At 38.7% G+C, this 25,965-nt stretch overlaps 1 protein-coding gene across 1 annotated transcript in view; it reads right to left on the reverse strand.

The window, feature by feature from the left end:
• LOC150076545 (uncharacterized) overlaps positions 1-25,965 on the reverse strand; it is a 120,720-nt gene that overhangs the window by 67,597 nt on the left and 27,158 nt on the right. The window contains exon 3 of the mRNA XM_090387199.1: positions 7,069-7,216. Coding sequence (XP_090243325.1) covers positions 7,069-7,216 — 148 coding nt within the window. The remainder of the gene's footprint in view (positions 1-7,068; positions 7,217-25,965) is intronic.

The raw sequence follows: 25,965 nt of genomic DNA on the forward strand, positions 1-25,965 counted from the left end.
ACTAATAGATTAACAGTAGCCACTGGCAGAGGTGAAAGTGATTCTTGCACTGCTTCTATTGGAATGAGCAGAAGCCTGGAAAACAAGCTGCAGGATATTTCAGAGACTGCTGGGAGTCATTGCGGTAGAAGTAAACACATGGGTTGTGTTAGGGTAGCTAAGAAAAAGAACAGGTGCATGTATACTTGCATGTACACCAATGCTACGAGTTTGGTAAATAAATTTGAGGTATTGCTCAAAGCATTAAAGGCAGATATTGTTCGGACATCAGACACGTGGTGTCACACAGATATAAGGAATGCAATTTGGGGAGTACAACGTCCACAGAAAGGACAGACAGGATAGGAAAGGGTGAGGGGTTATGCTATTAGTTAAGAAACACAAAATCCAAGGAAGTGAAGCCAGTCGACATCGCAGGACAGTGCAGTGTCGAGTCAGTTTGGTGTGACATAAGCATTGGGAGATCAAAATTGAGAGTAGGATTGTGCTATATAAGCCTAATGACTCTGATGAGTATAATTAGAAACTGTACAGGGAAATAGAGTGGGCCAGTAAATTAGAGAGTCTTATAATGGGGGATATTAATTTCCCAGATACTGACTGGAATTTGTGTGTTGGTCACTCACACACTAGCAAGGCTTTTGTGGATTTATTGGATGATTGTTTTCTACATCAGCATGATTGGGAGGCAACTAGAGGGAGTAATACTCTTGATTTGATTATCAGTAGTGATTCTTCATGCATTAAGAATCTGCAGATAGAGGAATCACTAGGTGGCAGTGATCACAGTGTGCTGAAGTGGGATTTACTCAAAGAGGTAACCACCATCAGGGGTAAAGGAAAGGATTATTGCTTTCGTAAAGGCGACTACAATGGTCTAAGACAGTATTTAAATTCTATACAGTGGGACCAACTGATGATGTTACCAACATCAAATTCAAAATGGGACGCATTCAAAGAACTTATGTTGGAAGCTACTAAGCTTTACATACCAACTAAGAAATATTGTTCAAGGTTTAGGCCTAAATGGATGTCAGATGAACTAATGAGACATATGGCAGAGAAGAAAAATGCATGGGATACATAAAAATTAACACAGCACACAGAAGCCTATGATAGATATAAGTTGATCTCTAACAGAGTTGCAAAGGAGATTAGGCAGGCGAGGCAGATTACGAAAAATCTTTGGCAAAGGATGCAAAGAGTTCTTTACTTATGTAAACTCTAGAAGGAAGGGGATGAATCAGATTGGTTCACTTCATATCGACGGTTCAACTGTTGATGATCCTGCTCAGGTAGCTAACAAACTAAATGAATATGTTGCATCGACATTCACACATGAGGAGTTATTCAGCAAGGGGAATGCCAGAGGTGTATTCAACTCTGGCAGTACGCTATCTAACTTACTTGAAATAACTGAGAGTAACGTGGAGGAGAAATTGTTCAAGATAAACACAAGAAAGGCACCTGGGGTGGATGGGATCTATCCAGTTATATTAAAGCAGGCAGCAAAGGAAGTAAGCAAGCCCTTAGCCATAATTATGAGAGCTTCCTTGGACTCAGGGGAGGTACCCATTGACTGGAGATGTGCAAATGTGACCCCAATTCACAAAGGAGGATCAAAGGCTGACACAAGTAATTATAGACCTGTGAGTTTAACTTCTGTTCCAGGAAAATTAATGGTTTGTTTGTTTATTTGGTTTTTAGGAGCATTAGCAACTAAGGCCATATTTCTCCGGGATATGCGGTGGTCATTCCCTGACCTTTCCGCATCCTCCATATTTGGTGGTGACGGGCTCGAACCCTGGTCTAATCAAGAAGCGTGTGCTACGCACTGCTGCTCCTTCCCACCTGGCTACGGAGGCGCCTGAAAATTAATGGAGGCACTGGTTAAAGAAGCACTGCAGGATCATCTAGACAGGACTTCATTTATAGCTTGGACACAGTATGGTTTTGTTAAGGGGAAGTCTTGTCTGACCAATTTGATTGGATACTATGATGCAATCACAAAAGAACTGGATGCAGGGAATAACTTTGATATTATATTCTTGGATCTTAGAAAGGCTTTTCATACTGTTGCACAAATTGGAGCAGTGTGGCAATGGAGGCAAATTGCTGCTATGGATAAAGGGGTGGTTGAGGGGGAGAAGGCAGAGAGTGGTAATCAATGGACACTGCTCATTGTGGACTAATGTTATTAGTGGAGTCCCTCAGGGTTCAGTGTTGGGTCCATTATTTTTTTCTGTATTTATAAATAATATTGATGATGGTATATCAAGCTTAATGTCCAAGTCTGCAGACGATACAAAGGTTGGCAGGGTTGTTAAGGACACTACGCTGCTGCAACAGGATCTTGAAAGGTTGAGCGGATGGGCTGAGAGGTGGCAAATGAAGTTTAGCATTGACAAATGTAAAGTACTACATATGGGAAACAGCAACCCCAGAGCAGCATACCAACTCTGTGGTACTACACTGACAGTGGTAGAGAAAGAAAAGGACCTGGGGGTAATTGTGCAGGCAGATATGAAGTTCTCTGAGCAGTGCAGACCGGCTGCAAGTGTAGCTCATGGTGTCTTATCAATGATATACAGGAATTTTTCTAGCAGGGATAAGGAATTGATTATTCCCTTGTATAAGGCAATGGTCCGACCACACCTTGAGTACTGTATATACAGGTCTGGAGGCCTCATTTCAAGACGGATATAGAGCTGCTGGAACTAGTACAGAGAAGGGCAACAAGATTAGTGAAGGGAACAAAGTGTTGCTCTTATGAAGAAACAGCTTAAAATTTGCAAATTACAGTGTCTGGAGACTAGGCACCAGCGAGGTGATCTGATAGAGGTGTATAAAGCCTTGAATGGTTTGAGCATGCTCAATGCTGATGGGATTCTGCCTCTTGCTCAGAATAATCACCTGAGAGGGCATAAATTCAAATTGAGGAAAGACAGATGTAGGATAGATGTGCAAAAATTTGCCTTTAGCCAGCGGGTAGTTGGTTGGTGGAACAGACTTCCATCCCTTGTTGTGGAAGTTGAGAGCCTAAATAAATTTAAGGCTCAGCTGGATAAGTATTTCGAATGAACGGAGGGATGAAGTGGAAGTTTTTTTTTTTTTTTTGGCTGATGCTAAGCTTGCTTTCTTGCATCACATGCCTCTACTAATGCTAATCTCTTGCCACTTCACTCAGAGTTTCTGGCTATGTATCGTCATCCATTAAGCTTGAAAGTGCTGATGCTAATTTTAGCTTCCCAGATATAGACTGGAAGTTGTGTGTTCGTAACTCACACAATAGAAAGACTTTTGTGGATTTATTGGATGACTGTTTTCTACAGCAGCATGTCAAAGAGGCAACCAGAGGAAGTAATACTCTTGACCTGATTATAAACAGTGATTATTCATGCATTAGGAATCTGCAGATAAAGGAACCACTAGGTGGCAGTGATCACAGTGCACTGATGTGAGATTTACTCAAAAGATGCAACTACCATCAGGGGAAAAGGTCAAATGTTATTAGTGAAATTCCCCAGGGGTCCATGTTGGGCCTATTGTTGTTTCTGTATTTATCAATGATATTGATGAAGGTATATCAGGCTTAATGTCCAAGTTTGCAGATGATATGAAGGTTGGTAGGGATCTAGAACAGGATCTAGAAAAGTTGAGTAGATGGCTGAGAGGTGGCAAATGAAGTTTAACATTGACAAATGCAAAGTACTGCAGTAACTCCAGAGTAACATACCAACTGTGCAGTACTACACTCAGGGTAACAGAAAATGAAAAAGACCTGGGGGTAATTGTTCAGTCAGATATGAAGTTTTCTGAGCAGTGCAGACAGGCTGCAAGAGTAGCTCATGGGATCTTGTCAATAATATATAGGAATTTTTCTAGCAAGGATAAGGAGATAATTATCCCCTTGTATAAGACAATGGTCAGGCCACACCTTGAGCACTGGATACAGTACTGGAAGCCTCATTTTAGGAAAGATGTTGAGCTACTAGAACGAGTATGGAGAAGGGCAACAAGATTAGTTAGTGGAAAAAAGGGTTGCTGTTACCAAGATAGGTGCTGTGTGGAGACTAGGCACCTGCAAGGTGATCTAATTGAGGTGTATAAGGCCTTGAATGGTTTGAGCAAGCTCAATGCTCCTGCTCAGGGTCCGCACCTGAGGGGGCATAAATTCAAATTGAGAAAGACAGTTGTAGAATAGATGTGTGGAAATTTGTCTTTAGCCACTGGGTGGTTGATTTCTGGAACAAACTTTCATCTGTCTGTGGAAGTTGACAGCTTAAATAAATTCAAGGCTGAACTAAACAAACGTTTGGAGTGAATGGATGGGTGAAACGGCAAGGATTTTTTTTGGATGATGCTATATAAGCTTGCTTTGTTGCATAATATGTCTCTTCTAATGCTAATATTTAGAAATAATACGAATAAGATAACCCCTACCCGATGTGTAGGATGCATTTCTGGCAACTCCCTAATGGAGATACTATTTTTGTGTGAAATTTAAAGTAAAAAATTTTTTGTTAAATTATGTAGATATTATTTTTATTATTAGCCATATGGTGCAAGGAAGCCTGAGGCTTAAGCTGTACCAGCCAAAAAAAAAATTTCTGAGTTACTCTGAGTGAGAGAGAGAATCACCAAGAAAGAGAAGAATGTATATGTTTACTTATCTGGATACGTGTAACAGTACTTGTACTAATTAATATATATAAATATGAGATTACATTTTAAAATAATAATCTCATTAAAAAAAAAAAAATTAAGAATTAAGCTGACAAATGCTATCAGATGAGGAAAAATTTGCTGTGTATTTTTATTATTATTTTTTTTTAATGAAAACCCCAAACACGAAAGGTACCAAAACCTATAGTACTTAGTACCGTGCATGGGTTGAATGAGAAGTATGGGGGGAGGGGGATGCCGGAAACTTTGCTCTAGAGACTAAACATGGGTTTCACCACTTCAAGCCCCCAATAAGCAAAGTGGTGGTATTTCACCGGTTGATGAAAGACATCTACCACCTTCACACATGAGGAGTTATTCAGGAATGTATATTACTTTTGTTGAAATCACATAAAATAAAGTGTAGAATTTAATTACATATAGATTATTATTATATATAAATATTTTAAAGTTTTAGTTCATGGCACGTATCATTGCATTTAATTTTTCCTTTTGAAAAATTCTTTTACAAAGTGATAATAAATTCTCATTTGAAGAAGATTGCCATTCTGCATAATAACATTCGTATATAAAAAAAAAAAAAAAAAAAAAAAAAGCCAGGTTTGAATTATAGAAATGAAGTCCAAATTAGCAAGATTTTACTTTTGGATCACAATTGTAAATTATGGTACAAAAGTAAAAAAAAAAAAAAAAAACACAAAGCAAAAATGAACATGAGCAAAAGCCATTCTGTTCTGGAAAAATGATTAAAATGTCCTGTATTATTTGCAAAGAAACTGTATACGTGCACCAGTTTTGTGGCCTTTCATGTATAAGGTAAAATAACTAACTATATACAAAATGTATCTAGAAACGTTAATGCAGAAACAATGTCATAATAATTTGTATGAGCTGATGTATTGCAGCTTATCACATTAGGCACATATCACATACAAATTTGGATATGTGTATCCAGTTGTAAACACAGCTTTAGAAATATATGACACTTATAAGGTTCCACGGGCTGCCTGTATTTAAAAGTGAATTCAGAATGGACAACACTAGGCTTTCCCCCCCACTTATTACGCAAAATTTTTCTTTACAACCTCAATTGCGTAGTACATTCGAATTAATATTGATAGAGATCAGTGTGCAGTATCATACTGCACACCGATCTCGATGTGAGAACTTTCACTACACAATCAGTGCATGAATTTGTTGGGAGATTAGGTCTCCCCAGGACCTATCGAATGGGTTCACCGCCTGGTGAATTTAATTGATTCTCGCAGAACCGTATAGTACTGCTTACTAATCTCGATGTTAATTTGAATGTACTATGCAATCGAGGTCAATGCAACAGGAGCATATAATGTTAAATTATGCAATTAAGTTTTGCTCTGGATTGCTTAAGTCACATTTATAAATAACAGAAAATTTCATAATATTGCAAAGTATTACACTTCCTCACCAGGCTACTTCATGATGCCACCTGGCTGGCTGGCAAAATTTTCTGGGGAGAACACTGCAGTGGGATCAGATTCTTTCATTTTTCCAAAGCAACACAGAGATCTTACTCCTGCAGTTCATCATTGGTAAAGGGTAGAAACTCATCTATATCACCCACACTGATCCTGGCTATGGTTGCCATGTGGCTGGTGTCTGCTTGCATTGGACAGATAAAAACCAGAGAATCTTGTGCCATGTAATGAAGGCAATCGATAACATCAGTGAGACTTGGAATTTAGTTTCCCTATCTTGTACGAAGTCATAGCAAATTCCAAGACTCACTGATGTTATCGATTGCCTTCGTTACATGTAATTTTTTCCATCAGTTCCAGACGTTTTGTCTTATCATGGGCATCAGTAATACTGTGATGATGAAGCTATGCACATATAATAATTTTGAGATAGGGTGAGAGAACTTCTGAATATGCAACTTGACAGCAACCACAAGGCAGCATGATTAATCTATGCATAACAAGTATATGCAATTATCTTGGGGGGGGGGGAATTGTGCTTGTCTGGTACTACTTATCTATGGATCTGAGCCAAATATTTCTGTAAAAAAAAAAAAAAAAAAAAAATTTTTTTTTAATTACTTGAAATATGAACCACATTATAATGAATTCAACATTGGCTGAGGGAAGGCTAATCTGAATCATAGTTTCCTGCATTATGTAAATACTGGATATATGAAAAGCTAATAATGAATCAGTGAATGAATCTTTGAACAGAATATATATTAGCAAACATTTAATACTTATAGAATAAATGTGGTGAGCAGTGGCTGCAATATGTGCATAGTTAGAAGAATGAAGGGCAGAATAGTAAACAATATTGAAGCTAAGCTATTCCATTCCCAGTACTTCATAATTCAAAATTGTCAACTTAGACATAAAATACCTCAGGTCCTTATTGATTATTACATCAGCAAAATAACCAGGGTAATCATTTCCTTTTGGATGCTCATGAACAGAAGATACTGGAAGAAGTTCTATGGTACTTTTTTTAGAATCAAACACTCTGAGAAAAACTGTGCTACTCATCCATGCTACAAGAAAGTACATTATTATTAATTATGCAAAAGAAAGCAAAATTAAAAATTTATCTAGATAGTTCAGTAGGTCCTAAATATTACAAAAAAAAAAAAAAAAAAAAAACACATTTCTTGTGATAAAAAAAAAATGGCAAAAATAAAGATTGTAATTTTAATTCCTAAACTGAAAACAATTTCCAAAGTTCAAACTGCAAATGACTGATTAATTATGAACATTGTTGTAAAAATAGGAAATAGCCTCATTTTGTCCATAGCATTGTCAAACTAGGTTAACTACTTAATGTACTGTGGATGTGCTTTGCCAAAAGTTGCCTCAGTACTGCATTACTCATGTAGGAATGGACTGACCTATGGTACCAGTGAACGCTCAAAATCAGGAATGGCTAATATAAGCCATTTCCACACACACACACACACACACACTGTGATCAATTTTTAAGTGTATGAGTGGAAGAATGAGTCATGTGTTGAGATCTTTCTGACTTCGAATGTGGAATAATTGTGGAGGCAAGGCATGCAGGTACCAGTATATATCCCAACAACATCCAAAAATAAGTTGTCACATTTTGTGGTGTCACAAGTCTACTGTGACTGGCTCAACAGCCATCAAACAACCAGCCAAAGGTCATATGTGGAACAGCCTTGTAAGTTGACTACCACAATGATGGCTGTGTCTCATCTCATAACACAGCAGCAGCAGCAGCAGTGCAGCAAAGTGGTCCAGCAAACCATACGGTAGAACAGGAATAGCAAGCCTAATATCCACCCACACAGACTATACATTGGACATTATCTTGTATAGGCTATGGCAGTTGATGGCCATCATGGGTGCTCATGCTCAGTACAAGACAAAAACTGCTATTACATGGACATGTCAGCACCAACACTGTACCGTCAATATGTGGAAATCTGTTGCCTGGTCTGAAGAATCTCATTTCCAACTTTATCATGCTGATTGCCATATCAACATTTGGAGGAAGCAATAGAAGGCCACAGCACTGGATGCAGTGGTGTTATGGTTTGAGGACTATTTTCGTGGCATTCCCTGGGTCTTCCAATCACCATTAATCAATAGCTCAGTGGGAACACCTACTTTTCTATCATTGATAACCATGTATGCTCCTTCACAATGACAATGTATCCAGACAACTTTTATTGTTTGTTTGTTATTTGGTTTTTAGGAGCATTAGCAACTAAGGCCATATTGCTCCGGGATATGCAGTGGTCATTCGCTGACCTTTCCGTATCCTCAGTATTTGGTGGTGACGGGCTCAAACCCCGGTCTAATCAAGAAGCGTGTGCTAAGCACTGCTGCTCCTTCCCACCTGGCTACGGAAGTACCTTATCCAAACAACTCCGAGATCAACAAGACAATGTATCATGCCAAAACACCTGGCAGGTGACTACTGAATTCTCCTTCCATCCAATCTCAAACCAACTGAGTATGTTTGGGTCCTACTGGAAAAGGATATTCGAAGCTACAACCAACCATTCAGCTGATAATGGTACTTTTATCAAGAAATTATTATTATTAGCTATATGGTGCAAGAAAGCTTGAGGTTTATGCTGCACCAGCCAAAAAAAAAAAAAAATTCCCAACTCACCCTTAGAAAAAGAGAAAAGTAGAAGGAAATCACCAAGAAAGAGAAGAATGATGATATCCAGCTCAGGACCCTGGGTGTGCCAAGCCCATACTCACCAGATGTGAGCCCCTCGGTGTGCCAAGCCCATACTCACCAGATGAGAGCCCCTGTGTGGGCTGCATTACAGGCAAAAGATGGTCCCCACAAAAATGGCATATACTGTAAATATTGAGCAATGCAAAGCAAACTGAGTTGGCTTTGCATTGCTAGTGCAAAGCCAACTCCTGGCTAATTAAAGTATATGTCATTACCAATATTATCCATAAGAATTTTGACCTTTTTTTTGGGATAATATTGGTCATTAAGTAGGTATTGTTACCTGTGTTGTTAATGAAACCCGAACACAGATGACAATATACAAATCATTTCAAATGAGATACAGGGTGGTGGTGCACTAAAATAGCAAACTCTTGTTCATTGCTACTGACACAGAATGAGGCTATGCTATGCTATTTTACAGACACACACACACAAAGCTGACCATTTAAAAAAAATATATGACAATTTTTTTTAGTTCTTTTTAGGTTTGTAATTTTTTGTGTTTATCTTACAGATAACCATTGGAGAATTTAATTATGGAGAGATACACAATTGCTCAGTGCACCAAAACAGTCAATGTTTTTGGAAAACAAATCAGTCAGTTATTCTAACACAACAAGCATATAGACAATTTTATAACGCTCACGAGGCACCTAGTAGGAACACAATTTACACTGCGGTTTGAAATTTTGAAGAAAGGAGAACTGTTGCTGATGCCAGACACACTGGAAAACCTTGTAGTGGCTGATCAATGGAAAACATTGCATGTGTATGGGAGAATGTTCCAGATCAACCCCAAACATTGACCAGAAGACGCTCTGCTCAATTGACGATCTCTTGTCGCTGCAGTGAATTCTGCTTAAGCACTTGAATCACTTTTCGTACATGATTCAATTAGTCCAAGCCCTTCATCCCGAAGACAAGCAAGTGTCTGGAATACACCCGTGCCTTCATAAACCTCACAAAAAATGAGAATTATTTCAAATTTGATGATGAGCAACGAAGCACATTTTCAGTTAAGTGGCTTTGTTGATAAACAAAACTGTCAATTTTGGGGCAGTGTGAACCCAAGAATAACTCACCAGAGCCCACTGCATCTAGCTAAGGTAACGGTTTGGTGTGCCGTAACAGCTGAACACATCATTGGACCTTATTTCTTCAAGAATGATGATGTTGTTTAGACAGTCAATGGAGAGCACTATAGGACAATGGTTGAAAATTTGTTGATGCCACAGCTACCAGAAGACCACAATGTGGTTCCAACAAGATGGCACCACAGCTAACACCGCTCAAGCCACAATGGACCTCCTAAAGAAGCATTTTCCCACTATTTCAATAAATGGTGATGTGTGGCCACTGCGCTCACTGGATTTGGCTGGCCCAGACTTTTTTTTTCCTTTGGGGCTATCTGAAGGATGAAGTGTATGCTAATAACCCTCAAACCATAGAGGCCCTAAAAGAGAACATCCAGGATAAGATAGCCGCAATATCTCCTGAAACTCTGAGAAATGCCATAGCAAACACTGTGAGAAGCGCACATGTTTGCGAGCAGGAAAGGAGGCGGTCATTTGGCCGATATTATTTTTCACATATGGTGTAAAAAAATTCTAAGAATAAAGCTTTCTTCACCGTTTAGATAGTTCATTTATTACATTTTGTTGTAAAGTTACAGAGAAAACAAACTGTTCAGCTTATTTTGAGCCACTCTGTCCATACACACACACACACACACTTTTCCCTTCAAGTCAGACCAATGGTGGGGACTCTTGTATATATTATGATTATAAGGCTGCTGATACTAAAGACACATAACATCAAGAAACTGAGCTTAATATCATGTGATAGAGTAAAATATATGAAACAGGTCAAAATACATGGTCTACACAAACTTCCTTTGCAAAACTAAAACATTGTGTGAATAGGATACATGATACAAAGCTGAAACTACTTCCATGTAATCGAAGAAACCTTCGAATTCTTAATCGCCAACATGAAAATATATATATGCTGCAGTAGATGGCAGCATACTCACAAAATTGTAAACGTGGTGGAATTTTGCCTTTTGGATGATGAAGTTTCACAAAGAGTATGGACCTTTCTTCTTTGGAAAGAAAAGTTTGTTATATATAGGATAATAATGATGGTTCTTTAAATAGGCTTCAGAGGTTGGTAACTGCAAATGAATACACCAACCATATATGACCAAAACTTTATTAAAATTAAAATAATCAAACAGGTTAAAATTTTGATGTAAAAATAAAAAAACTCATAATGGCAGAGTTAAAAGCAATAAAAATATAGATAAAATTAAAATATACACAAAATATTACAAAACTGAAAGTGATAAAACAACACTATGGCTTTTAATGGCAACCACCTCCTTTATCAACAGTGGAACTCTACTCTTGTGGCACATTCTAACAGGAGACTGCTTCTACAGGGATGGGATACACTTAAATAGAAAGGGTGCAAGAAGATTTCCGATGCTATCGAGGAGGTGTTAGGTGGGTCAGAAAACTGCTAGCTTGGGGGGGGGGTTCACAGATCAATAGATTAACAGTGGCCACGGGCAGAGATGAAAGTGATCCTTGCACTGCTTCTATTGGAATGAAAAGCAGCCTGGAAAGCAAGATGCCGGGGATTTCAAAGACTGCTGGGAGTCATCAAGGAACAAGTAAATAAAGAGTAAGAACAGGGGCATATATACTTGCTTGTACACTAATGCTAGGAGTATAGTAAATAAATTTGGTGAATTTGAGGTACTGGTCAAGACCCAAAGGCAGGTATTGTTGGAATATCAGGGATGTGGTTTCACACAGATATAAGGAATGCAGAATTGGAATTTGGGAAGTACAATGTGTACAGAAAGGATAAGAAGGGTTATGTTGTTAGTTAACAAACAAAATCTAAGGAAGTGCGTCCAGTTGACATTAGTGGACAGTGCAATGTTGAGTCAGTATGGTGTGACATAAGCAGTAGGAATTGGGCTTTGTAGCTGAGTGGTCAGGAGTGGGAGTGCAATAGCACACACTCTTAGAGTAGACCAGGATTCAAGCCCCTGACTACTAAATACGGTCAATCTGCCAACCCATACTAGATTTTGGTCCATTTTCTTCAACATAAATTGTAGAGGCTTCCATCCTGCAGTGGGTTGATAATGGCTGCAGCTTACCTTTAAGCACTGGGAAAACCAAATTGAGAGTGTATTTTATGTGAGTGTGTTTGCATTAGTAGAGGCATATGATGAGAAAACAGGCTTATGCAGCATCATCCAAAAAAAAAAAAAAAAAAAAACCCCCTTCCCATTTCACCCCTCCATTTGTTCCAAATGCCTGTCCAGCTCAGACTTAAATTTATTTAGGCTATCAACTTCCACAACAAAATATGGAAGTCTGTTCCATCAATCAACTACCCGCTAAAGGAAAATTTCTGAACATCTATTCTACAACTGTCCTTCCTCAATTTGAATCTGTGCCCCCTCAGGCTCTTAATCTGAGCAATAGGAAGAATCCCATCAACATTCAGCTTGCTCAACCCATTCAAGGCCTTATACACCTCAATCAGATCACCTTGCAGGTGCCTACTCTCCAGGTGCTGCAATTTGCAGAATTTAAACCTTTCTTGGTAAGAGCACCCTTTTGTTCTCCTCACAAATCTTGTTGCCTGACCAATGCCTTATATATAATGGGATAATCACCTCCCCATCCCTGCTAGAAAAATTCCTATATATCAATGACAAGACTCCATGACCTGCCCTCGCCGCATGTCTGCACTGCTCAGAGAACTTCATATTTGACTGCACAATTACTCCCAGGTCTTTTTCACTTTCCACTTCCCCGAGTGTAGTACCACACAGTTGGTACGTTTCTCTTTGGTTATTGCTACCCATATGCAATGTTAAACTTCAGTTGCCGCTTTTCAGCCCATTTGCCCAACTTATCTAGATCCAGTTGGTGTAGCATACTGTTGTTTTCAACCCTGCCAACCTTTGCACCATCTGCAGACATGGACATTAATCCTGATATACCTTCATCAATATCATAGATTAATAAACAAAATAATAATGAGCCCAGCACTGAACACTGGGGAACTACACTAATAACATTTGTCCAAAGAGCAGTGTCCATTGTTTACCACTTTTCTGTCTCCTACTCAACCATCCCTTTATCCATTGTAGCAACTTACCCTTAATGCCATACCTCTCCAATTTGTACAGCAGTCTTCCATGTACAATAGTATCAAAAGCTTTCCTACAATCCAAGTATATGATATCAAAGTTATTCCCTGCATCCATTTCCTTTGTGACCACATCATAGTATCCAATCAAATTTGTCAGACAAGACCTCCCTTTAACAAAACCATGCTGTGTCTTAACTATTACTGCAGTCTTGTCTAGATGATCCTGCAATGCTTCTTTAACCAGCAATTCCAATTTTCCTGAAACAAAAGTTAAACTAACAGGTCTATAGTTATTTGGGTCACCTTTTGAACCCCCTTTGTGAATTGGTGATACATTTGCACACTTCCTGTCCATGGGTACCTCCACTGAGTCCAAGGAAGCTCTCATAATTATGGCTAAGCATTTGCTTACTTCTTTGCTGCCTCCTTTAATATAACTGGATAGATCCCATCCATCCCAGGTGCCTTTTTCATGTTCAACTTCAACAATTTCTCCTCCACATTGCTCTCAGTTATTACAAAATCACTTAGCTCCCTGTTAGAGCTTGATAAACTTCTAGCACTCCCCTCATTGAATAACTCCTCATGTGTGAATGTAGATGCAAAATACTCATTCGATTTATCAGCTATATTAGCATGATCATCAATAGTCAACCCATCTATGTTAAGTGGTCCAATCTGATTCATCCCTTTCCTTCTAGAGTTTACATAAGTAAAGAACTCCTTGCTGTTTTCTTTGGATCCTTTGCCAAGGATTTCTCATAATCAGCCTGCCTAACCTCCTTTGACTTGATTACAGACTAGTTTATATCTGCCATAGGCTTCTGTATCACCTGATACTTTACATACATCCGATACATTTTTTCTTCTCTGCAAGAACCTCATTAGTTAATCTGACATTCATTTAGGCCTAAACCTAGAACAGTATTTCTTAGTTGGAATGAAAAGTATAGTAGCCTCCAAAATTAACTCCCGGAAGGCTTCCCATTTAGAATTTAACATTAGTAACATCATCAGTTGATCCAACTGTACAGAATTTAAAACTTGTCTGAGACCCCTGTAATAACCTTTACAAAAGCAAAAGCCCTTCCCTTTATCCTTGACAGTAGTTACATCTTTAAGTAATTCCCACATTAGTACATTGTGATCACTGTCACCCAGTGGTTACTTTATCAAGAGTATTACTCCCTCTGGATGCCTCTCAAACATGTTGCTGTAGAAAACATGTCATTCCATAAATCCATAAAAGTCTTGATGGTGTGCGAGTGACCAATCCACAATTTCCAGTCAATATCTGGAAGGTTAAAATCTTACATTATAACACATTCTGATTTACTGGCCCACTCTTTTTCTCTGCAAAATTGCTCATTATACTCATCAGATTCATTAGGCCTATAACACACACACCTACTGTCATTTTTCCTTTCCCAGTGCTTGTTACACCAAACAGACTCAGCATTGCATTGTTCACAAACATCAACTGGATGCACTTCCTTAGATTTTATGTGTTTCTTAACTAACAGCATAACCCCTCCTCCTTTCCTGTCTTGTCTATCCTTTCTGTACACATTGTACTCCCCAAATTCCAATTCTGCACTGCTTATGTCTGTGTGACACCACGGGTCTGATATCCCAACAATATCTGCTTTTGATGTCTTGACTAGCACTTCAAGCTCATCGAATTTGTTAACTATACTCCTAGCATTGGTGTACATGCAAGTATACATGCACCTGTTGCTACTCTTAGTTACCCTAATACAGCCGATGTATTTATTTGTTCCACTATGACTCCCAGCAGTCCTCGAAATCTCCATTGCCTTGCTTTCCAGGCTGCTGCAAATTCTAATAGAAGCAGTGCAAAAATCACTTCTGCCTGTGGCCACTGTTAACCTTTTAGTCAGTGTATACCCCCAAACTAGCAATTTTCCAACCTACCTAACACTGCCTTGATAGCATCAGCAAATATTCTTGCACCCTTTCTATTTAAGTGTACCCCATCCCTTTAGAAGCAGTTTCTCCTGTCAACAAGACCAGGCTGAAAAAAATTCTACATCTTGAGCCTTGCACAATTTCTCCAGGGCCGAGTTGATCAACAAGGCTCTCATCATATACTCCCTCCTATCTTGTCTGGGCAGAACTGCAGACACTTCCACATTCAACCCTAACCCACAACTTTTTTCAACATTGACCTGTACTTGTTGAGTAAATCTGCAGATCTCGTACTCTTAATGTCATTGGTTCCAACGTCTACAACAAAATCACCTTTTGTGCCCTTAAAAGATGATATCTGCTCTACAAATTCATCAACTTTTGCCTCTGGCAGGTATACTCTGGTCCTGTTCCACCTATTCTTCTTGCATAGTATATTCCTCATCTCCCTGACAATAGAGTCACCAACAATAACTAGTTCCCTTGGGACCAGCGCATTCTGCCTTGGAGATTGCCTCTGTGTTGCCTGATGCACAGGAGTGAACTCTGCCATTGAGAGATTGATGGACCCCTCATTAATTTCTTAGAGGGCATTTACCCAACACTTCAAGCTCTCATAAATGCCCATCAGAACGCCGAGTTGGCTCCCAATTTCTTTACACACTAGACATCTAGCACACACAAAGACATCCTTCCTGGCTTATAGAGACCTGTTTTAGAAAGGTCGGCAAACCTCACATTTTTTCAGACTGATGCGTTGGAGAATCGCCCCCTTTGTTTCTCCCCCAAGTCACAGCACTCTCGCTAGTCTGAGATCTTTGCTTCTCAGCTCTAGTCTGGGTTCCATTCAATGATTTCCATTTAAATACAATTTAATTAACAATAAAATAATAAAATTAATGTTTTTGATTACTTGATAATATTATAATGCACCTCGGACTGATATATATACACACACACTATGCTATTTCTTATCATGCTATAGGCCTAATGAGTACAATGAACAATTGTAGAGAGAAATAGTTGGGCAGTAAATCAGATTGTCTTATAATGGGGTATTTTAACTTCCTAGATATTGACTGAAACTGGTGGGTTGGTCACTCGCACATTAGCAAGGTATATAAACTCTAGAAGTAAGGGGATGAATCAGATTGGTCCACTTGATTTATTGGATAATTGTTTTCTACAGCAGCAGCATGTTCGGGAGGCAGTAATACTCTTGATCTGATTATTCGTGCATAAAGAATATGCAGATAAAGGAACCATTAGGTGCCAGTAATCACAATGTGGGATTTAGTTAAAGATGTAACTACCATCAGAGGCAAAAAGAAGGGTTTTTGCTTTCATAACGGTGACCATGACTACAGTGGTCTTAGACAGTTTTTAAATTCTATACAATGAAACCAAATGATGATGTTACCAACAGAAAATTCTATATGGGAAGTAATCTTGGAAGCTACTAGATTTTTTTTTCCCAACTAAGTACTGTTCAAGGTTTAGGCCTAACTGGATGACAGATGAATTAATAAGACTCGTTTCACAGAATAAAAATGCAAAGGGTACATATAAATTATCAAATGACAGAAAACTATGGTAGATATAAGCTAGTGGCGAAGGTAAAGAAAGCCAACACGAGAAACGTTGGATAACTTACGCAAAAAATTAGTTTCCCAATGCGGCACTCTAGCGCTGCTCGCTCGGTAAGCAGACAGTAGGTGTTATCAGTCTGGAGCAAAGTCAAGAATGATATATTGATTGACAGGTAGGGCGTGGCAAACAATGTGCTGATTGGCATGCGAACACAACAGATAATAACATCAGTTTAGTATCACTTTAGTAGCACTAATGATAACTTGCCCCAATTGCATATGACCTAATGAACACTTTCCAAAATGGTGAAAAAAGGTCAGGTTACCTCCACTTGAATCCCATGGGAGCTTGAACCCCTCCCAAAGTGGAGGAGGTAACTTAACCTTTTTTTCTTTAGAATCACAGGTGGACTAGCGCATAAACTTTTTATTAACAAAATATTAATTTTTTATTACTGTACTTTTAAAGACACTTGTGCAGATACACACGTATCATAACATCAATTAAAACCTCAATAGTGATTTACTATATACATGTGTGTGTGTGTGTTTTAAAGGAAGCAACAGTTTAAGATATTATTTTTAAGGTCAGGTTACGAAATATAACAAAAAAATAAAGAAACCTTTTCCTTTTTTCGTAACCAAGCCTAAAATCAACAATATAGTAAAAACATTCACAAACTCCAAAAATCTGCTTTTAATAATGAGAAAAAAAACAGTGAATCATAACTATTATACACCGTTCTTTATTCATAAATGCATATTATAATGCCAATCAATGATTACACAGTCTGTTGTGCCCACCACCATCCATTTCATCGTTTGCCATGCCTACCTTTCAAACAATATATCCTTCTTGATTTCAGCTCGAGACCGATAACACCTACCGTCTCTTTACCGAGCGAGCAGCACTAGAGTCCGGTGTCAGGAAACTAATTTTCCACGTAAGTTATCAGACGCTTCTCACCGTTCTCGTGTTGGCTTTTTTTACCTTAGCCAAGCTAGTTTGTAATCAAGTCACAAAAGAGATTAGGAAAGCAAAGGCAGATTATGAGAAATCTTTGGCAAAGGATGCAAAGAAAAACACCAAAGATTTTTTCATGTATATAAACTTTCATGTATATAAACATTGGTCCACCTGATAGCGATGGTTCGATTGTTGATGATCCTGCTGAGGTGTTTTTTTTTTTTTTTTTTTTGATTTGGTAGTTGTTGGCGCATCGGCTTCAGTGGCCATATTGCACCTCCCAAGGTTTTTGCAGTACTTTGATCCAAGCCCGAGGCAAGAATCGAACCCGCGACCTTTGGGTTGCCGGGCAGGTACTTTACCCACTCGGCTAGCCCGGTCAGCTCCTGCTGAGGTAGCCGACAAACTGAATGAATATTTTGCATCTACATTCACACATGCGGAAGATCTGTAGGGAAGCGGAGGCCAGAAGCTTATCAAACTCTAGCAGGGAGCTAAACAATTTTTTAATAACTAAGTGGAGGAGAAATTGTTGAAGTTGAACATAGGCACCTGGGATGGAATCTATCCAGTTATATAAAAGGAGGCAACAAATGAAGTAATCAAACCCTTAACCATAATTACCAAAGTTTTTCTTGGACTCAGGGTAGGTCCCCAATTCACAAAGGGGGTCAAAAGGGTGACATGAGTAATTACAAACCTGTTAGTTTAACTTCTCTTACAGGGAAAATAATGGAGTCATTGGTTAAAAGCACTGCAGGTTCATTTGGACAAGACTTCAGTTATAGTTAAGACACAGCATGGGTTTGTTAAGGGGAAGACTTGGCTGACAAATTTCATTGGATACTATGATGTGGTCACAAAGGAACTAGATGCAAAAAAATTATTTTGATATCATAAACTTGGATTTTACGAAAGTTTTTGATACTGTTGCTTCTAGAAGCCTGCTGTACAAATTGGAGCAGTATGACATTAAGGCAAAATTGTTGCTATAGATAAAGAGATGGTTTAGTTGGAGAAGACAGAGTGGTAATCAGTGGACACTGCTCTTCATAGACTAATGTTATTAGTGGAGTCTCCCAGTGTTCGGTCCCTTGTTGTTTTCTCTATTTATCAATGATATTGATGAAGGTATATCAGGCTTAATGTCCAAGTTTGCAGACGATACGAAGGTTGGCAGGGTTGTTAATGACAGTAAACTACTGCAACAGGATCTAGAAAAGTTGAGCAGATGGCATGAGAGGTAGCAACTGAAGTTTAATTTTGACAAATGTAAAGTAACTGAATATGGGTAGCAGAATAATGTACCAACTGTGTGTTACTATACTCGGGGTAGTGGAGAATGAAAAAGGACCTGGGGGATAATTGTGCAATCAGATATGAAGCTTTCTAAGCAGTGCAGACAGGCAGAAAGAATAGCTCCTGGTCTCTTGTCAATGATATATAGGAATTTTGCTAGCAGAAACAAGGAGGTGATTATCCCCTTGTATAAGGCAATGGTCAGGCCACACCTTGAGTACTGCATACAGGTCTGGAGTCCTCATTTCAGGAAGGATGTAGAGTTGCTAGAACGAGTACAGAGAAGGGCAACAAAATTGGTGAGAGGAACACAGGGGTACTCTTACCAAGAGAGGCTTAAGTTCTGCAAGTTGCAGCATCTGGAGACTAGGCACCTGCGAGGTGATCTGATTGAGGTGGATAAGGACTTGAATAGTTTGAGCAGGCTCAATGCTGATGGAATACTACCGCTTGCTCAGATTAAGAACCTGAGGGGACATAGATTTAAAGTAAGGAAAGACAATTGTAGAATAGATGTGCAGAAGTTTGCCTTTAGCCAGCAGGTAGTTGATTGTAGGAACAGATTTCCATCTGTTGTTGTGGAAGTTGATAGCTTCAATAAATTTAAGGCTGAGCTAGACGGGCATTTGGAGTGAATGCATGGGTGAAATGGGAGTTTTTTTTTTTTTTTTGCTGATGCTGCATGAGCTTGCTTTCTTGCATCGTATGTCTCAACTAATGCTAATTTTTTTTTTTATTTTCATTATAATATTAGCATTAGCATTAGCATTAGCATTAGTAGAGGCATTTGATGCAAGAAAGCAAGCTTATGCAGCATCAGCCAAAAAAAAAAAAAAAAAAGTAACATAAATAAATAAAAATAACCACTTCCACTTCACCCCTCTGTTCGTTCGAAATACCTGTCCAGCTGAGCCTTAAACTTATTTAGGCTATCAACTTCCACGACAAGGGATGGAAGTCTGTTCCACCCACCAACCACCCGCTGGCTAAAGGCAAATTTCCGCACATCTATCCTACATCTGTCTTTCCTCAATTTGAATTTATGCCCTCTCAGGTGATTTTTCTGAGCTAGAGGAAGAATCCCATCAGCATTGAGCATGCTCAAACCATTCAAGGCTTTGTACACCTCTATCAGATCACCCCGCTGGTGCCTAGTTTCCAGACACTGTAATTTGCAAAACTTAAGCCTTTCTTCGTAAGAGAACCCCTTTGTCCCATTCACCAATCTAGTTGCCCTTCTCTGTACTCGTTCCAGCAGCTCTACATCCTTCCTGAAATGAGGCCTCCAGGCCTGTATACAGTACTCTAGGTGTGGCCTGACCATTGCCTTATACAAGGGAATAATCACCTCCTTATCCCTGCTAGAAAAATTCCTATATATCATTGACAATACACCATGAGCTACTCTTGCAGCTCGTCTGCACTGCTCAGAGAACTTCATATCTGCCTGCACCACCACCCCCAGGTCCCTTTCATTCTCTACCACTGTCAGTGTAGTACCACAGAGTTGATACGTTGCTCTGGGGTTGCTGTTTCCCATATGTAGTACTTTACATTTGTCAATGTTAAACTGCATTTGCCACCTCGAAGCCCATCTGCTCAACCTTTCCAAATCCTGTTGCAGCAGCATAGTGTCAGTAGTGTCCTTGACAACCCTGCCAACCTTCGTATCGTCTGCAAACTTGGACATTAAGCCTGATATACCATCATCAATATCATTTATAAATACAGAAAACAATAAAGGCCCCAATACTGAACCCTGAGGGACTCCACTAATAACATTAGTCCACGATGAGCAGTGTCCATTGATTACCACTCTCTGTCTTCTCCCCCTCAACCACCCCTTTATCCATAGCAGCAACTTGCCTCCAATGCCACACTGCTCCAATTTGTGCAGCAGTCTTCCATGTGCAACAGTATCAAAAGCCTTTCTAAGATCCAAGTATATAATATCAAAGTTATTCCCTGCATCCAGTTCTTTTGTGACTGCATCATAGTATCCAATCAAATTGGTCAGGCAAGACTTCCCCTTAACAAAACCATGCTGTGTCCTAGCTATAACTGAAGTCTTGTCTAGATGATCCTGCAGTGCTTCTTTCACCAGTGCCTCCATTAATTTTCCGGGAACAGAAGTTAAACTCACAGGTCTATAATTACTTGTGTCAGCCTTTGATCCCCCTTTGTGAATTGGGGTCACATTTGCACATCTCCAGTCAATGGGTACCTCCCCTGAGTCCAAGGAAGCTCTCATAATTATGGCTAAGGGTTTGCTTACCTCCTTTGCTGCCTCCTTTAATATAACTGGATAGATCCCATCCACCCCAGGTGCCTTTCTTGTGTTTATCTTCAACAATTTCTCCTCCACTTTGCTCTCAGTTATTACAAGATTCTCTAGCTTACTGCTAGAGTTGAATACACCTCTGGCATTCCCCTCGCTGAATAACTCCTCATGTGTGAATGTCGATGCAAAATATTCATTTAGTTTGTTAGCTACCCGAGCAGGGTCATCAACAGTTGACCCATCGATCTCAAGTGGATATACTATGAATTGTGAGAATTTTTTTGTTTGGCATTTAATAGATACCACAAAAAAAGCATCTTTCTTCCAGAAAAATCCCATTCCAACATGGAATCTATGAGATGTCAGCCAAATGTGACCAGATGACATAAATGACATTCAAGTTGAAATACTATTCAGAATGAATCATGCTGGCTATAGAAATATTCTGATTGATCAGGTTATGCCTTTAACTGAACATCTGAGGGGTTCTCATGATCCATCCATACTTCTCATTCCCTCACATTTTCGATAATTATGAAGGAATGATTTCAATAGACATCCAGGAAATATTCGAGGACAACTGGATCACAGCAGCTCTACTGTTTTAAACTGGCATAAGCAACATGAGGGAATGGTAGCGCATTTAAATCGGCCAGCCAAGTAACCAAATTTAAATCCTATAGAGAATGTATGGGATCATCTTGAATGGAAAGTGAGAAACAACAGTATCCATGAACCCTAAATGAATCAACTGTTCTCAGAATAGTCTAATACTGATACAAACTATTTAAGGTGTTCAGGTGAATAAATACCAATGAAAATTCAAGTGATTCAGCCATAGGTGGAATTACATGTCACTGAAAAATTACACAGGTGACTAATTTTTTGTCTGCTGTATCTATGCATAATTTAATTATATATTATGTGTAGCTTCCAAAGCTACTTTGAATTAGAGACCTTCAGTTGCGGAAAGTTTTTACAATAATTTTTTATACAAATCAGTCTCATTTTTGTGCCAGACCGTGTGTGTGTGTGTGTGTGTGTGTGTGTGTAAACTGTACAAAGTAAAAAAGAAAAAAAGTGAACTAATTTAAATTAGAGAATGGAGAATTATAAAAATTTTTCATTATTCAATGAAAAATTGTAATTAAATAAATGAATTTATTTTAATTGAATTTTTTCCTGAAAAAAGTTCAACTATACTAAATTATAAATGTAATATGTAGTCAGATTACATATTATCAGGAAGAACTTTTAGGGACAGGTTTTTTTTTTTTTTTGGCTGATGCTGTATAAAAACTTGCTTTCTTCCATCATATGCCTCAACTAATGCAAATACTAACTTAAAACAAAAAAAAAAAAAAAAAATTGTGTAAAAAATATACACCCAGAATGTCGAAAGACTACATGAACAAAAAGTTTTTTTTTTTAAATCTAGTTTTCCAACTCAACAGTAAGTCATATGCTTGCAATGATGATAAACTTATTTGGCATATATTGGCCTAAGCTTTATAACCAAAATTCAACATCAGTCTATATCGTTCCCTTATTATTGCTGCTTGAATATGGTTTGTTACCGAAAAGAGCTTGCATATTGATGGCTTTTCTCAATTGCCGTAGTTGACCCTTGAAATAGTTACTGAAATTGGGCAGTATATAACAATATGCTTTGTTTAAATTAGCCAATTTTTTCTTTTTACACATACACAATAATGAGACTGATTTGTATAAAAAACTTTCTGTAACTGAAGGTCTCTAATTCAAAGTAGCTTTGGAAGCTACACATAATATATAGTGCTCCTTTCATCCTTTGAAGCACTGCTGGAAGCTTTCTTCTTCTATGAGGTCCTTTATGCATTGGTTACAGCACTGTGGATGTTGCTGATTATCTCAAAACAATGTAAATGCAATTCTTGATCTTTGGAAAAAGAAAAAAAAAAAAAATTGCATGTCAACAGATCTGCAGAATGTGGCGAATCCAGCAGCACTGGAATGTTTTTGGAGGGCAAAAACTCCATAACAGACATTACACAGTGGAGGGTGCATCGTGATGCAAAATCTAGTTTTTGGCCTTTTCAAGTTGGATGCACAGAACCCTTTTCCATTGATATTCAAGGACTTCTCAGTAGAAACATTGGCTGATAGTCTTACCTTAAAGCATGAACTCTTTGAAAAAAAAAAAAAAACACATCTAAATTTGCTCGTTTGTGTTTTCTTCAGGCATAACAAATTATAGTGTGCCACTCTTCACTCTGTATTGTATTTTTGTTTCTGGATTGTACTCAATAATCCATGTTTCATCACATGTTATCATTCACTGAAGGAACTCTAGCTCAGTTTCAACATGTTCAAGAAAGTTGAGGAAGAGGTTGTTTCAATTTTGTTTTTGTTCTTTAGTGAAATTTTTTGACACTGTTTTTGCACATGCCCAAGTGCTCTTAAAAAATGTTATGGACAGTTGGTTCGGTGATGCATGTTCAGCTCACATGCCATCAGTGTCACAGCCAACAACTGGTCAGACGCAATCAAACCCTTATCTTCTGTTGTTGCGGAGACAGGTCTCCCTGCACGTGGTTCATCTTCAACAGCTTTATATCCTTCCAAAAAGGTCTTGTGCCATCAAAAAACTTGGGCTTATGATAAAACCATCTCCATAAGCACTTTTTATACATTTCTGTCACACTTTCATTGAATTTGATGGGCATAACATTGTTCAATATTCTTTAATTTTTCAAGATGCAGTCAACAAACATGTGGTTACTTCATTCATGACGACACGCACTGAAAACAAGAAACATCTACTCTGGTTATGCAGATGGGGGGGTTCAACCTACATGCTGATATGCACACACAGTCCTGCCAAGTTGTGTTTTATAAAATTGCTCATTAAGTGTGTGTGTGTGTGGTATAGAGAGCTATGCCAATCAACCACACAAAAATTCAAATTTTTCTTTTGTTGCCATAGAATTTTTTTTTCTCACTCACTCTTATTATGATGACGAGATCCAATATTCCTTACATTTTGAGGGTACAGCTCTAAAACGGTGTTCACAGGCCGGCCACTAGTTAGTACACCAGACCGAACCTATTGGTAACTCTCTAGGAGGCTTCCAGATCAACTAGTGTATAACCTTGCTACCTCTACTCTGCCAGATAGTGATTGGAAGGAGTCCAAGTGATGTGTATGGGGGGAGCATTGTCGAGGCCACATTATGTTAAGGATCTGGGTATATTCTTACCCTGTGCGTACGCCATATCCAAAAATTTCATTACTTCATACAGCATGTCCCACCCATTTTTTTCTTACTATTGAATACACCATGAATTGTCAAGCTAATAGAGCAAGCTTATCTGCAAAAAGATCTAAACCTCCCAAGCACTTCCTAATTCATTTCAGAAATATACGTGGTCTCAATTCTAATCTTTTTTCTGGCAGAATCTCAGTTAATCGGTTGATTCAACTACTGCTCATCTCAGTTGCCCAAACTATTCGCTGTACGATTCCTTTCGCCTCAAAGGTGGTACTTGTGCATTCTGATATTCTCTCTCTCTCCCTCTCTCTCTCTCTCTCTCTCTCCCTAACAGTGAGGTAATTTTCCTTGGTGAATTTAATGTTCACAACTCCAGCTGGCTTCTGTTTTCTAGTCATACCCACCCAGCTGGTCGAGATTCTGAGGCTTTTGCAATTAATGACCTTGCACAGATTGTTCATTTACCTACAAGAATACCGGACAATCCTAATCATACAGCCCATACGCTTGATCTTTTTCTCACAAACAACCCTTCCAAGAACACAGTTGAAGTGAGTGGTCCTTTAGGCACTTCAGATCACAACTTGGTGATTGTCTCTTCTCCAATGGAACCTTTATCTCACGGCTATTCCCAACCTTGTGTTGTTTGGCATTACAAGAATGCAAAATGGGATGACCTGCAACACTTCTTTTCTTCTTTTCCTTGGCTGGATTACTGTTTCAAAACTTCTGTTGTCAACGTTTGCTCAAATCGTGTCAGTGAAATTATTCTTGCAGGAATGGAATCCTTTATACCACACTCCACTTTAAAATCTCGTCCTTTATCTAAACCTTGGTTTTCCAATAAATATGCGAAGGCTGTTCAGGAGAAGAATGTTGCATATCGTAATTGGCTTGTTTCTAATTCTTCAGTTTCATTTTCTGCTTACACCAAAGCTCGCAACAATTGTAAAGCAGTTATTAATCAGTCCAAACTAGAGTTTGAACAGGCTAAGAGTAGAAAACTTGCTTCTTTCCCTAATGATAGCCGAGCATTCTGGTCTCTTCCCAAAGCTATTGGCCGCAACCTTTGCCCTCCTCTGTCCAAACCAGATGTTTCTGTTGTCACTTCAGCCAAGGATAAAGCTGACCTGCTAGCATCCCATTTTTCTTCCAACTCATGTATTAATGATCTTGGTAAAACACCTCCCACCATTCCCAACATGCTCCATTCAATGTCTCCTGTGGTCTTCCGTCAAAAGGAATCTTGATGCTAAGAAAGCTCCAGGTCCCGATGGTATTTCTCCACTTGTTCTCAAAACCTGTGCTCCTGAACTTACTCCTATTCGTTGCCACGTTTTTTCACTTTCTTATTCCAAAAGGTGTTTTTCCTTCTGCTTGGAAATTTGCTCCTATCCAGCCAGTTCCTAAAAAGGGTGAAAAATCCCTCCCATCCAATTATTGCAATTACTTCTACTCTTTCTAAAGTAATGGAGAAATCAATTAACCGCCAACTGTTTGTTGTTGTTTGTTATTTGGTTTTTAGGAGCATTAGCAACTAAGGCCATATTGCTCCGTGAATATGCA

The sequence above is a fragment of the Mastigoproctus giganteus genome, chromosome 13, assembly GCF_048544385.1.
Source record: "Mastigoproctus giganteus isolate SK-2022 chromosome 13, ASM4854438v1, whole genome shotgun sequence".
Taxonomy (NCBI): Eukaryota; Metazoa; Arthropoda; class Arachnida; order Uropygi; family Thelyphonidae; genus Mastigoproctus; species Mastigoproctus giganteus.